Source organism: Coregonus clupeaformis, chromosome 33 (genome assembly GCF_020615455.1).
Source record: "Coregonus clupeaformis isolate EN_2021a chromosome 33, ASM2061545v1, whole genome shotgun sequence".
NCBI lineage: Eukaryota > Metazoa > Chordata > Actinopteri > Salmoniformes > Salmonidae > Coregonus > Coregonus clupeaformis.
In genome coordinates this window covers 31784456-31799158 of record NC_059224.1, presented here as the reverse complement: position 1 = coordinate 31799158, position 14703 = coordinate 31784456, and the positions used below count along the sequence as shown (strand labels likewise).

Here is a 14703-nt window from a genome sequence, read left to right as displayed (position 1 = left end):
GGAGTAGGACAAAATCCCTCCTGAGATGTGTGCAAACCTGGTGGCCAACTACAAGAAACGTCTGACCATAGCTGTGGTCAGCTGTGTGATAGCCAACAAGGGTTTTGCCACTAAGTACTAAGTCATGTTTTGCAGAGGGGTCAAATACTTATTTCCCTCATTAAAATGCAAATCAATTCATAACATTTTTGACATGTGTTTTTCTGGATTCTTTTGTTGTTATTCTGTCTCTCACTGTTCAAATAAACCTACCATTAAAATTATAGACTGATCATGTCTTTGTCAGTGGGCAAACGTACAAAATCAGCAGGGGATCAAATACTTTTTTCCCCTCACTGTAACTCTGGGTCTTCCATTCCTGTGGCGGTCCTCATGAGAGCCAGTTTCATCATAGTGCTTGATGGTTTTTGCAACTGCACTTGAAGAAACTTTCAAAGTTCTTGAAATGTTCAGTATTGACTGACCTTCATGTCTTAAAGTAATGCTGTACTTTAGTTTCTCTTCGCTTATTTGAGCTGTTCTTGCCATAATATGGACTTGGTCTTTTACCAAATAGGGCTATCTTCTGTATACCACCCCCTACCTTGTCACAACACAACTGATTGGCTCAAATGCATTAAGAAGGAAATAAATTCCACAAATTAACTTTTAACAAGGCACACCTGTTAATTGAAATGCATTCCAGGTGACTACCTCATGAAGCTGGTTGAGAGAATGCCAAGCGTGTGCAAAGCTGTCATCAAGGCAAAGGGTGACTAATTGAAGAATCTCAAATATAAAATATATTTTGATTTGTTTAACACTTTTTTGGTTACTACATGATTCCATATGTGTTATTTCATAGTTTTGATGTCTTCACTATTACTCTACAATGTAACAAATTGCAAAAATAAAGAAAAACCCTTGAATAAGTAGGTGTGTCCAAACTTTTGACTGGTAGTGTAGTTCCAGAGAGAATGCTGCACACGGTGACACACCACTGTCGTGAAGTTTCAATGCTGCTGAGTCGTCTTGTTTGTGAAGTCACACAGAGTTCCGTTATATAAACACAGAGTGGAGTGAGAGACATTTTTTTAATCAGGGCTTACCTGGGCTGCCATGTCAACCAGATTGGGCAGCTTCAGTCCTCGTCCCTCCCCATCCTTCAGGAAATCTAGGAGGCTTCCTAAACAACAGGAGATATCTGTTGTCAGAACATGCATTTGAAATTGCAGATCTTTATTGAACGTCTTCTGAGCATCAGTTGACAGTCTGACCTATATGTGAAATTCCTTCCCAGCATGCCAACGAAACAATGATCATATCAAAGTTTCCATCCCAGCTTCTTCTATACTTAATTAATGGATCTGAAGCTCTTTCTTGTGGTGCTCGTAAATGTCAGCATGTTTGCCGACTCTGTCATAGTTAAATATAGGCTCTCATTATTGTCACAGTGAAGAAAAACACTATTCCAGAGTAATACCAACTACAGGGTTGGCGACAAGGCAGATGATTACATAGTCTATCTAGCAAGACCTAGAATGTGTCACCGAAGGTGGTGGTTCACCACAGTGTCAATGTTGGATTGAGTGCTCGGGTCCGTTTTCTCCATGGCATCGTCGCAGAGTACGTGGACAAAGGTATTGTGTGTGTGTTTGTGTGTGTGTTACAACATGAACTGTGTGTGGGTGGGTGTGTGTGTGTGTGTGTTACACCATGTATAGTGTGTGTGTGTGTCTGTCTCTATGTGTGCATGCGTCCATTCATGTGTGTGAGAATGACAATACCTTTGCCCATGTACTCAGTGACGATGTAGATGGGTTCCTCAGACACCACAGCATAGAGCTGCACCAGTTTGTCATGGCGGAGCTTCTTCATGATCTGGGCTTCCTCCAGGAAGGACTCAGGAGACATGGTGCCCGGCTTCAGCGTCTTCACCGCCACCTTAGTGGTGCCGTTCCACGTTCCTGTTACCCACCAACGACAAAGAATTAGTACAGCCATCACATCTCACAACTCTCGGGGCCGGTTTCCTAGACACAGTTTAAGCCTAGTGTTGGATTAAGAAGTTATTCAAATGGAGATTCTCCACTAAGCATGTTTTTTTTGTCCAGGACTAGGCTTAATCTGTATCTGGATAACTGTCCAATTATGTATACAGTACATCATGTCACAAAGCAAGACTTGACCCCATTTTGTTGTGAATTTAATAGGTATTGCTGTGTACAATCTAGCATGTTCATATCTAAAAACAGTCTTGCTTTGGCATACCAACAACACAGCACACAACCCAGAAATGGACATTGAAGTCTGCTTGCCTTTAATTCACACGCACAAAGGTTGTGCTGAGGGACGCGTCAATGTGCATGATATTTATAGTGACGCTTCATTTCAAATGGCTTTCAAAAGCCATGAGAGAGATCTGGTGAGGTTTTAAACCCCACAATATGCCAACACGGGAAAGGATAATACATTGTGGAGCTGTGCCAGCTACTGTACTGTAGCACAGTGTGGGCACGCCATTGTTCCTCTCAACAGTACCGTACATACACCCAACATTGAACCATTGAAATCAGGGTCTATTCTTCATACGAGGTCATTTAGCTTGTTCTGTGGCTCCGTCCGAAATTGCACCCTATTCCCTATATAGTGCACCAGTTTTGACCAGGGCCCATAGGGCTCTGGTCAAAAAGTATGGCACCATATACAGTAAGGAATATGATGCCATTTGGGATGCGGTCTGTGTTCAGTAAATAATGCAGAAATATCAGCTGTGACCTAAAGGCAAGACAGACCTCCAGACAGTCGGTGACATTTGGAATTCACATGCGTTTCTACTGTGGTGGGTTCGGGGGGGGTTTAATTTAAGAGCGCACTCAGAAATCCTTGAGAGCAGTGTTGATTAGTGACACAGCTATGGCTTCTGGGCCTCGTCTGCCATTTTGGGGCCTGGCGCAGTGCAGTTACTGTACTGAGGTCACCCGCTGGGTTCTGAGGTAATGGTATCCCAGGGGGCTGGGTGTCACTAGCAGCAGGGTGTGGGGCTAGTCTAGCAGCTGGGACTAGCCCCAACCTAAACTCCAAACCCCTAAACAGCCTGTTGAAATGTTACAACAGGACAGGACACACCCCTAATCTCTAGACTCAAAAGTAGTCAATGTAGCCAGTTCTACACTGGATACATTAAAATAATAGTAAGATTGTATGCTTAAAAGTAAACTTAAGACTATTGATTTAAGCCTGAAGCCTCAACTGAAGCATGATAAAATTAATATTTGCAAAAATCTAGGGTATCCTGGAAAAAGATGATAACTTACATTTTCATTAACCATTACAATACAAAACAGAACCACCTGCACAAATGTTTCCTTTTGTGTTTTGCAGACTAGACTGAAAAAGTCCTCAGGTGATTCAATAAAATCCCTTTACATTTAGAAATAAATAAATGTAAGTTATCCAATTTTCCTCCTGGACACCCCTCAGTAGAAATGAAAATATAATAATGGAACTACTTTGTCCTTACCACACCACACCTCAGCAAAACATCCCGCCCCCAGCTTTACTTCCAACTCAAGTGAGTCTCTGGCGATTTCCCAGGAATCGTGAGTCAGGCCCATAGTATCAGGGGTGTAGTTCACACACACACCCGTTAAATTAAAGCACAAACCATCCGCACTCTCTACAGGGGAGGGAACAGGGAAGGCAAGGCACACAGGGTTAACTACTAGGGAGAGGAACATGCAAAGAGGCAGATGGAAGGCGGCCATATTGAACTGAGAGAGTGGAACTTGTAGACATTGACAGACAATCTCCTTTAACAGTAAAGACACAAATGTCGTTTTTGGTTTCCTCCTTTCTCTCAAAGAGAGAGGTTTTGAGTAGACTGTCTATCTGTTCTCGGTCTGATGTCTCTGCTTGCTCAGTCAGTGGCCCCCTTCCATGCAGCCTGTGGTCGGACGTTTATGGAGGCGACTCTGCCCGTACCCATCCAGACCTCCCCAAACTGCCCATTCCCCAGACGCTTGATGAGCTGCAGTGACTCCCGCGGGATCTCCCACACGTCTTTGGTTTTGACGGACAGGTCGGTGAGGCGGGGCATCCCTTTGTGGCAGGGCACCACCAAGCGACAGCACAGCCCCGCGGCCCGCTCTGCACACATGCACAAGGAGCGCGCACACAAACACACACACGCATACAGAGACACAGTGTGAGATAGAGAAGGGAGGGGGGGGGGGTTGAAAGAAAGCAGTTAGCAAAGCACTGTGAAGAGAGAGAGAGGAGGGGGAGAGAGAGAAGCAGCAGTAGACAGTAAGTTAAAGTGAACTCCCATAGCAAAACAGTTCCAGGTACATCCAGCAGTGAGCTCAGGTAAGCACCACAGCAGCCAGTCAATCTGTCCCACTAGATGTCCCAGACAGTGTCTGTCCCCAGGGCCATAAGGTCAAGTATTAATCTGTCTAATGCCCTCTTAGCTACTGTTCATCAAATCACACCGAGTGCTGTTCCAACCTCCATCCTCCCCCCTCTATCTCTTCTCCAGTACTGCACTAGGATTCTGTCGGCTCTGTTGATGACACACATAACGTGATGTTTTTACCAGCTGCACTATATTTCTTTGAATGTAAGGAATTCAGTAAGGAATTCAAAAAGGAATTGAAGGGTCAATATTGCACAGGTTGCAGCCTGTTTTGAGGTTGCTCTTAGTCAAAGGTCGAACCCACTGCGCACAGACGTCAGTTCAACGTCTAGTTTTGATTTACATTTGGTTGAGTTGTCAACTAAAGTCAATTCAACGTAAAATCAACAAACATTTCACCATGTCATTGGATTTAGCTGAAAAATTGGGTGAAAAAAAGACGAAATGCCCTTATTTTTTCCACGTTGATTCTTGATTTTTTGGGTTGAAATGATGTGGAAACAACATTGATTCAACCAGTTTTTGCACAGTGGGAAAGAAGTGATTAGCCAAGGCAGGTCAGGCCTGACCACAACAGCCTGCTGTAGATGGACACGTTCATGGTTCCACTCTTGCTAATGGCATGTGTGACTCCCAATGCTTTACAATAATGACTAATTGTTTAGAGATGTGGCCTGTCAATCCCTCCAAATGGAAGTATAATGCACTATACGGTGCATTACAACTACGATGTTTTAATGTTACGTAGTAAAGGAGGGTCCTCTGGGCTACATTTTAGTCAGGGACAGCAGAAGCCATTGTGGCTGGCAGCTGTGTGTCCATTATTGTACGTGAGCATGAAAACATGTCATCTCATTCCTGACATGAAAATTGGCGTTTCTCCTTTCCGCAGAGGAAGTAGATGTGTTTGCCCACGATCGATTAAAAGCGAGGCATGGGAATGATGCTTCCGCCTCCGTCCCTTCCACTTTGATTCCCCTGACATTAAGCCCCCCCGGCGATAAGGACCAGGCGGTTTGCTCAGGGAAGTTTAGGGGAGATAAAACCTCTCCATTGGGAGTGTTGTGTTCTGACTGCGCCCCAGCCATTAAAGCCCATCGGTGCCTGCTGCTGTGGCAAGGTATCAATACTGTACTTTATGTCTCAGTATCACTATCATAAAACATGTCAATTCGGCAAATGGGAGAGGCTGGTGTTGGACACACTGCGTGCACACAATATGTATCAAAATTGTTATTAGCCCTTGGTGGCTATTAAAGTTAAGTGGTATTTCCAAGAAAATAATGTCATTCTTTTTTTTTTAAAGCTAGTTTGCGGTTGTGGTGTTTTTGCCTACAGTATGTGATTGCTGTGTGACTGCTGTGGAAAGATGCGTTGATAATCTAGAAATTGAATCTTGATAAAAAACCCAAGTGAGAGATTGTGAGAAAGCAAAAGGTTAATTCCACAAAATGAGTCCTTTTGCGTGCGTCCCTTTGATATTTTAAGTAGACATTTTGCACCAATATTGGATTTTAAAAGCCTGTTATATTAAATGAAGTAACCTTTAAAGTGGCAATCAGCAGTTGAAACAATAACAGTGTACTCCCAGGCCCGGTTTCAGTAAAAAGCAGAGGGATGGAGTTGGAGAAATGTAACCACTTCCAAATTCATAGCCAGAGCTATGGATGCAAGGACTGACCATCCATGATATCAAAATGATAGTTTAAACCATGTTTTGAGGCTATTTAGTGTTTGTTTACATTGACTTTGTTCACAAACATTGGCGTAAAACATACTTATAATTTGGGTTCTGATGTTGAACTAAGCTCATGAGGCATTTATAAGTTCTATTCTTCAAGAATCAATGGGTACATATAATACATTTTTTAGTCCAAAAATTGATATATCAACTTCAGATTGCCCCTTTAATATAGACCATATGGAAAATTATATAAATCTGGATATACAGTGCCTTGCTAAAGTATTTATCCCCCTTGGCATTTTTCCTATTTTCTTGCATTACAACCTGTAATTTAAATGGATTTTTATTTGGATTTCATGTAATGGACACACCCAAAATAGTCCAAATTGGTGATGTGAAATAAAAAAAATAACTTGTTTCAAAAAATTCTAAAAAATAAATAATGGAAAAGTGGTGTGTGCATATGTATTCAGCCCCTTTGCTATGAAGCCCTTAAATAAGATCTGGTGCAACCAATTACCTTCAGAAGTCACATAATTAGTTAAATAAAGTCCACCTGTGTGCAATCTTAGTGTCACATAATCTGTCACATGATCTCAGTATATATATATATATACACCTGTTCTGAAAGGCCCCAGAGTCTGCAACACCACTAAGCAAGGGGCACCACCAAGCAAGCGGCACCATGAAGACCAAGGAGCTCTCCAAACAGGTCAGGGACAAAGTTGTGGAGAAGTACAGATCAGGGTTGGGTTATAAAATTTATTTGGCACTTAATAGGGACTTACTATAGTAATAGTCGTTTTTATTTAACCTCTTGAGATGGGAAAATGTGCTTGTCATGACACAATGTTAAAATTAGGTGAAATAAAACATTTTTTTTTTTTTTTTACACTACCCAAAAAGGACTCATTTTGTGGAACGACCCAAAAGGCAACAGAAGAAGCACAAGCCCTGGAAGAAAACAACAGCAGTCAAGGTCATTTGAAGAGGTGTGATTGAACTTCACATATGTTCTCTGGAGTGGCGATAAAGAAAACAATTGACAGTTAATGCACTGTGACACAAACATAACACACAAAATCCATACTGTTCATTTCCAATGTGCTAAGTATGGACATGTCAATGTGCTAACTGGAGCATGTGGAGGAAAATATCACCCTTGTCATGGAGAGAGACAAACAGGGGAGAGAGAAAGACAGATACATAGAGCGAGAGATCCAGAAAGAGAGAGGGAGAGAGAGAAAGAGTGGCTGAGGAAAAGAGAGAGTGATATACTATTTATAGAGAGAGAGCGAATGAGACAGAGAGAGAGAAAGACGTAGAGCGAGAGAGAGAGAGCTCTCTCATCTGACACCAACACATGCTCATGAATGCAGTCTGTCATCATCACAAAGTGACGTTCAACTGTCCTCGTGGTCTGTACAACTGGGACACTCAATACTATGGTGACGGTACAGTACAGACCACCGTGATTAACAGGCTCATTACTCTCTACAGGGTGAGGTAATAGGACCACTAACTCACACTAAGACAAACAGTAGACTACATCATCCTTTCAGGGTCCCCTTTTCAAACCACAATAAGTGGTGCTAGTGTCAATCTAAAATGTATTCCTCTCAATGTTTGCAGAATAGTTGATTTCAAACCATGCCACTTCATCCCTCCTTGAATCACTTAGCTGTTGTATTCTCAACAGTTTTCTGAAAGTTTGAAAGTGCTTCGCTCAGTATTTGAAGTTTGTGTTTATGGGTTACATTACACCAGGCTTCACTTCAATTTCACTTCAATTGCACTTCATTCCCTTCTCAAATCTTAAGTGTCAGCATCAATTTCTATTTCTGCATTTGAAGAGGCCTCCCCAGTGTAAATCAGTTTATACTGATTGTGTCAGCATAATGCACTTCAGAATGAATCCAAGGAATTGGACACCAGGCTGAGGAGAAGCCTCTTGTATCTATTTGGGCGTTGAAATGATGTCTCCACTATAACACCAACATCACTACAGCTATCAGAAAGAATGGAGGACCAAGGCACTCTTCATATAATTAATTAAAATGCATTTATTTGTATGACATGTTCAATGGAACAAAGATTACATCAACAAAAAAAAAAGATTAATTATATGAAGAGTGTCTTGGTCCTCTGTTCTTTCTGATGGCCAATTTACCCCTTTAAACAAAGTGCACCTTCTGTCTACCAAAACCTACTATTGTGTACATTAGCAGCCTCCCTTCCTTCTGTTTCTATAAGTTAATCACTACAGCTATGTTCGGATGAGTTGAACTGTACGTTACCTTAACTCCAGGCCTACATATATTCTCATCATCGGTATAAACTTTGCCACTCATAAAGGTCTTATAAACATTGTAATAATGGTGTATAAATGGTAGGTGTAATAAATTAAATGTATACTTTTCCATCTGCCTTGGTTTTTGATATTTTCAATGTTCATCACAGGAGGTTGGTGGCACTTTAATTGGGGAGAATGGGCTCATGGTAATGACTGGAGCGGAATAGTATCAAATACATTTACATTTGACATTTTAGTCATTTAGCAGACGCTCTTATCCAGAGCGACTTACAGTTAGTGAGTGCATCATTTTTTTTCAAACTGGCCCCCCGTGGGAAATGAACCCACAACCCTGGCGTTGCAAGCGCCATGCTCTACCAACTGAGCTACACGGGGCCACACATCAAACACATGGTTTCCAGGTGTTTGATGCCATTCCATTTGCTCCGTTCCGGCCATTATTATGAGCCGTCACTGGAGTGCAGGTATATATATTTTCCATAATCAACATTGTAATAGTGGTGTATGAATGGTGTGTGTAATAATATTCTATTAACGGTGTAACTTGGACCATTTCTGACTCGTACCTGAGTAGTGCTGCACCAGCTGCTGCAGGGTCTCAAACTGAGCCCTGGTAGTGATGTAGTAACCTCCGCTGTCCAGCTTACGGATCTTATAATGCTTCACATGGTCCCCCTTCACGTCATCCCAGTCTCGTATGGACAGGGAGAAGGCACCTACAGGACACAGATGGGGAGGGGAGTGAGTCACTGGGAAAACATTCACTTACCTCATGCATTAATAATAATTGTGGTCATAGGGAATGGTTGATAGTATTAACAGATGCGGAAATAGCCCACCGGGAAAATATTATGACGTAATTTCAACCAGTTTTACCCGCTGGGTAGTTTTTCTAGAACAGTAGGCTGCTCCTCAGTTGGGTACATCATGCATTCTATTACAGCGCTGTCCTGACAGTCTCTTGAGGTTACCTTTAGTGGTTTCGCTCTCCCTGATGAGATAGGTGCCGCGGGGATTGCCAGTGAACAGAAGTTGCCTCTCTGCATCCTTCCGGCCCAGTTTCCCAAAGTACCAGCTACAGAGAGAGGGTTTAACACAGGGACAGGTCAATAATGAGTGAGGGAAGCCATTTTATAAACCATCTATCTTGATTGATTAGAGTGTGTAAAGGGGTCTTTACATTTTAAAATGATCATCTGACATACAGAGCTGAGAGACACAGGTCACATGGCCAGTTCACAAACGCTCACTGTAACACTGTCAATAAATCACCCTTTGGCCATGGTTTCTCAGACTAGAGGCTGAACAATGGCTAACTGCATGTTGAGAGTGAACAGAGGATTTAATATCCTGCATGAAATGCCTCCCCTTCTCTTACAGTAATAAGCCAGTGTTGGTGAACTGAACCACACCCAATGCAAACCCTGGCTGTGCTTAAATCCAGCATACTATAGTGAGCTTAATGAGAGTGGGCCTTGTGGTGCACCATTAGAATAATTACATCATTATTCCTCAGAGAGTCTGACGGGGAGGGATGTGGGGGAAGGGCCTGTAGCACTGTCTGACACCCAGGTTTATACACACATAACACAGATAAAACTCGTATACATTCTCTATGACATTTCAAATATCTGAACACACAGCATTTAACACAATTCTTCTTTCTTTTGTAATAAAAGTCTCTTTAATGAGCCGGGGAAAGTGCCAGCTCTGCAGAGACTTATAAATCCCAGTATGATTCAATTTCTCCTCAGAGCCTTGTGTTGACGGTTAACTCCAGACGCTGAGAGAAAGAGAGGATATCTGTGCTTGTCTTAACTTATGACATCTTCCTCCCTCCCTGTTGTCTCAGACAGTGAGGAGAATGTAGACAGGAGAGAGAAGCAGTGCTTGACTTGGGCAGGAGCTCACCGGAGCAGAGTACCGGCACCTCGAATCTTCTTCTGCTTGAGCTCCTGTTCCTCTTACAGAATATTAGCTCAAAAGTATTGTGGAGCTCCTGCACCTAAATATAAACAGTACCGGCACCCAAAATGAGTACCGGCACTTATTTTAGTCCAAGTCAAGCACTGGAGAAAAGAGAGAGACAGAGACAGAGAGAGAAAGAGAGAGTGTGTGTGTGTGTGTGTGTGTTTTCAATCATTTCATTTTTATTTCATTCATTTTTTTTTCATGCCATGTAGTCAGCTCTGTCAGAGCATGTCCCAATGAAACTCAATATGACAGACTGCTACTCACTCCTCAGCCTGGATGGAGTCCACTGGAGCCACGTAATTACTGGGAATGTAGCCATTTCCACCAGTGGTAAGGGAACGAGCATCCCACCAGTCCCCTTCACTGAGGAGAGACAGAGAGAGAGGGAGAGAGAAGGGGGGTCAGATGGTTTCATGTACAGAGTGTACTATTAGAGCGGCGAAAACACAAACCACTATGTTCAATAATGCAGTTGACAATGTGAATACATTGAAAGCAGCACATGCCTTGTTCATATGGAATCGTGGAGGGAGGTAGTATTTGGCAGCACTGGCTGATTACAAGCAGGGGAGGGCTCCATTACTGCCTCTCTCATGTCCTCCCTCTAACTGCCACCTCTCCTACACTCCCTCCCTCCATCCCTCCATCGCCTTTCCTACACTCCCTCCCTCCATCCCTCCACCGCCTTTCCTATACTCTCCTCCCTCCATCACTCTCACTCGCCTGTCCTCCAAACACACTGCCCTCTTTTACATCTCTCTCTCCCTCGCACATTTCATCTTTCTTTTTGGGCGAGCTAGTGGTGGTCTTTCATTTGTCCTGAATAAAAACATGATGGTGGGCCTGGGGACGACATCACAGGCAGAAATGGGGCCGGTTTCCTTTGTTCTGAGAGCATAATGGAGGTTCCCTCTGGAGGGCTAGTGTGTTCACCCTAACACGCTAACGCTAACAGCTGAGAGGAAGGATGGATTGCTGGGAGGAAAGCAGGAGAGAGAGCGAGAGAGCGAGAGAGAGAGAGATAGACGGGAGGGGCCCCTGTCTGTCTTCTTAAACCCTCTTTAAACCAACTCGACTCCGCCGCAAAGACAGAAAACAACAACATATAAACAAAGAGAGAACCATCTTCCTCCCATCTCCAGAAGTATTGTAATGCTCTGACTAGCTCCTCTCCCTGTGGTCACTGCTGATGACAGAGTAATGAGTGGATTGTGTCGACAGACTGGAGTCAGGCTGGTATCCACTAGCATAGTATTCATAGTTGGAATATGTACAAAAACAATTCACTAACCATTAAGACTTGAACCATTTAACAACAAATCTCTGAGGTTTCTGAGGTAGTTTTACAAAAACAGACTGAGAAAAATGTGCTAAATATGCCATTGTATTATAAACAATATGTCGTTATATCAAACATGCTATAGGAAAATCACAAGCAATCAAACTGGAGCGTTTTAAAGACTTGAGCCTTATTGTTTGGGATGGTTCCCTGTAACGTGTTGGATAAATTCACCAAGCTCAGTGTTTCCTAGAGAGGATGCCATCACATCACAACACAACAGTCCCTTCACTCACTGCTCTGTGCCCAGTGTGTCCGATGGAGTCCCAGGGCTGCTCACATAAGCCCTGCCTAAACAGGCACCTGCCATGGACTGTGTGTGTGCCAGGCAGCCCTGACTAAGAGGGAGAGACAGGGTCTGGGACTGGGCTGGTTGCAACTACTCCTTCCTCCAGGAGGGGGCAGTGTACCCAGCTAGAGTCTAGGTGCTGCCAGGAAGGGAGGGAGGAAAGCAGCAGGCGGAGGAGGAGGGAGGAGAAGAGGATAGAGAGGGCCCTAATGATGGTGTCTTCCTGCCTTTGCTCTAGATGGGAGGGCGTGGGTGGAAAGTTGAAAGGTGAAAGGTGTGCTGCTGGGGTATGAGGAGGAAGAGCAGCCCTTCCGTAGGGGAGGGAGGACAGGATGTTAAAGCAGTCTGAATGGGTGTGGTGACTGGTGACGAGAGGAGACACTGTGCTGGGACTGGACTTTAGGTTGAACAACTACATGGGGACAATAGAGAAGGAGATAGGAAATCACAAACCAAAACAGACCCAGTCACACACACTCCTGAAAGAAATATATATTTTTATTTTGCAGTGTGCAGGCTATCAATTCAGCTGAGAGGAGTCTCTCATATAGGAAAAAAACATGAGGTTTCAGAGAAGCATGTTTGAAATATTGGCAGGCTCAGCTGCCTTCCCATTGGCTGGTCTGAGACAGTTTTGCTGACAGAGGGGTAACAGTATCCAACATGGCCAAAGAGTAGGCACAGGAAATAGGGTGGCTGCATGTGTCAGACAGTTCAAAGGGAAAGTCTACACCAGACCAGAGCAGACTGAAGAACAAAACAGAACCATTCCACATCACCCACTGCAAACTAAATACCCCTGCCTGCTCCACCCAGTTTAAATGTAGATTCAACCGCTACTGTTCATGGTTGAAAAATGAAATAAAACTGCTGTCCCAGCTGCCATTCCAACACCACTTTCCTCGATCAAAATGCAACACCTAGACAGCCAGACTGCAAGAGTGATTGTAATATGCATTCTAATTTACATATATAATATAGACCTGTTTCCCCCCTCGGTGCAGTGGGTGTGATGTGTGATAAGCGTCTGTACTGTTACTGTACTTACGTGCTGTTGATAATCTGAAACTTCTCCCCTTTCCTGAAGCTGAGGTCGTCCTCTGTCCGCGCCTCGTAGTCGTAAAGTGCCACGAAGAGAGTGACTCCTGCCGAGAGAAACACACAGTGTCAGCACTCACACGATTAGGACGAGCAGCAAATTAACCTGAGAGTCTGACAGACTCACATTGAACTGACTGACACTGGGAGGGAGGCTGGGTGCACTGTACGCTTTTATACTAGAGACAGCAGCCATTTCTGGATGCAGTGGATATACTGTGTATAAGCTATATTGAATGACATGTGAAATCATCAATTTTATGGGCATAACTAGCTGGAAATTAACCTTCATACAGTACTGGACATCTTTCACCTAGAAGGTAGCATAAAAATACTGCAGAAATTATGAATGGAAAAGAGCCTTCATCCAACCCCTCAGCAGACATGTACAGTAAATACATGTCTGCTGAGGGAAAAGAGATAAATACCATATGTAATAGAAGAATTCTGTCAAATAGGAAAAACACATTCCTTTCCAAGATTATAGAGAGACTGAGACAAGTGTGAAAGCCTCCTAGTCCCTGGGGATGTATCTAGGGGCTCCAGACAGACTAGGCTGAGAGAGGGGCTGAGCTCCATCTACCCAGGCGGCCTGCTGAATCTCTCAGGATAAGCCTCCAAAAGTCTAAAGAGCTTTCTTTATTCATCTCATTTCCCTTATCTGAAAAGACTTGATGCATCACAGCAATATGGTGGAAGCCTACACAGTCTTGAAATCTTAGTTCATTAGGAATGAAAGCGTTTTGGAAAAAATGTGGGACAGTGTTGAGACAGTGTTGCTACCTAGGGCACAGAGAGAGAGAGGCTGTTCTCTGCTAGTTTCAACACAGTTACAGTGGGTCAAATACAGCCATGCAACTACAGAGATATCACACGCTAACAGTGGTACTGCCTGGCTGCTCCACTGCAGTCTCCCAGTCCCTACACACACAGACAGACACAGCCAGAGGTATCATAACCCAGCCATTCAAAGGGGCCTCTTTCTCAAAGAGCCTGTGGCTAACGCTGGCCTGGCCTCCACACAGAGAATAGAAGGATGTCAGTGAGTTTTGGCTGTGATTGGGCAGGAACCAGGAAGGAACATCAAGAGGCATGATGTATGTTGACCTCCCAAGCTGGGCTGGCCTGATCTTTACCAATGCTGCCTTGCAGGTGACCAAAGGAGCTAGCTGATTGGCTTGAAAGGGCTGAAGAGGAAGCTGAGTGTGCTCTTCTTGTTCCTCAAGGCCCACCTTGCCTCATCATCACATTTACCTCAGGTCACTTCAAAGCCATAGCCCTTGTGACTGGGGGTGGACGGGACAATGTGTTCTGTGGAAATGATGAGCCTGTGCTTTGAGAGCAAGGCCTTTGATGATATCAGCAGTGAGAAGAGCACAAGCTGCTGCCTTTCACGACACAGTACAGAGACAGAGAGAAAGAGAGACAGAGAGAGAGAGCGAGAGAGCACACTGGGGGCTTTTGAGAGCCACACCTCTGATGCATCTACCCGCCACACCAGTCACAAGATACAGACTGCATCACTTTTGCAACAATGACTCCACATCTCCACCATTTACAAGAAACCCACAGAGCAAGCCACAAAATAACAACCAGGCTTTGGTTATGC

General features: G+C 43.8%; 1 protein-coding gene across 5 annotated transcripts in view; it reads right to left on the bottom strand.

The window, feature by feature from the left end:
- LOC121549004 (tyrosine-protein kinase Fyn) overlaps nucleotides 1–14703 on the bottom strand; it is a 92185-nt gene that overhangs the window by 27151 nt on the left and 50331 nt on the right. For 4 of the 5 annotated variants that reach the window (XR_006657735.1, XR_006657734.1, XM_041860769.2 and 1 more), the window contains 7 exons: nucleotides 13045–13141; nucleotides 10633–10731; nucleotides 9366–9469; nucleotides 8961–9110; nucleotides 3964–4128; nucleotides 1767–1946; nucleotides 1089–1165 (listed from right to left, as the gene is read on the bottom strand). Coding sequence is in view for 3 of the 5 variants with exons in the window: in XM_041860769.2 (XP_041716703.1) it covers nucleotides 1089–1165; nucleotides 1767–1946; nucleotides 3964–4128; nucleotides 8961–9110; nucleotides 9366–9469; nucleotides 10633–10731; nucleotides 13045–13141 (872 nt within the window). In the remaining 2 variants the exon portion in view is untranslated. Of the gene's footprint in view, nucleotides 1–1088; nucleotides 1166–1766; nucleotides 1947–3502; nucleotides 3659–3963; nucleotides 4129–8960; nucleotides 9111–9365; nucleotides 9470–10632; nucleotides 10732–13044; nucleotides 13142–14703 lie in introns of all 5 variants that reach the window. The other variant, XM_041860770.2, reaches the window with a different exon arrangement.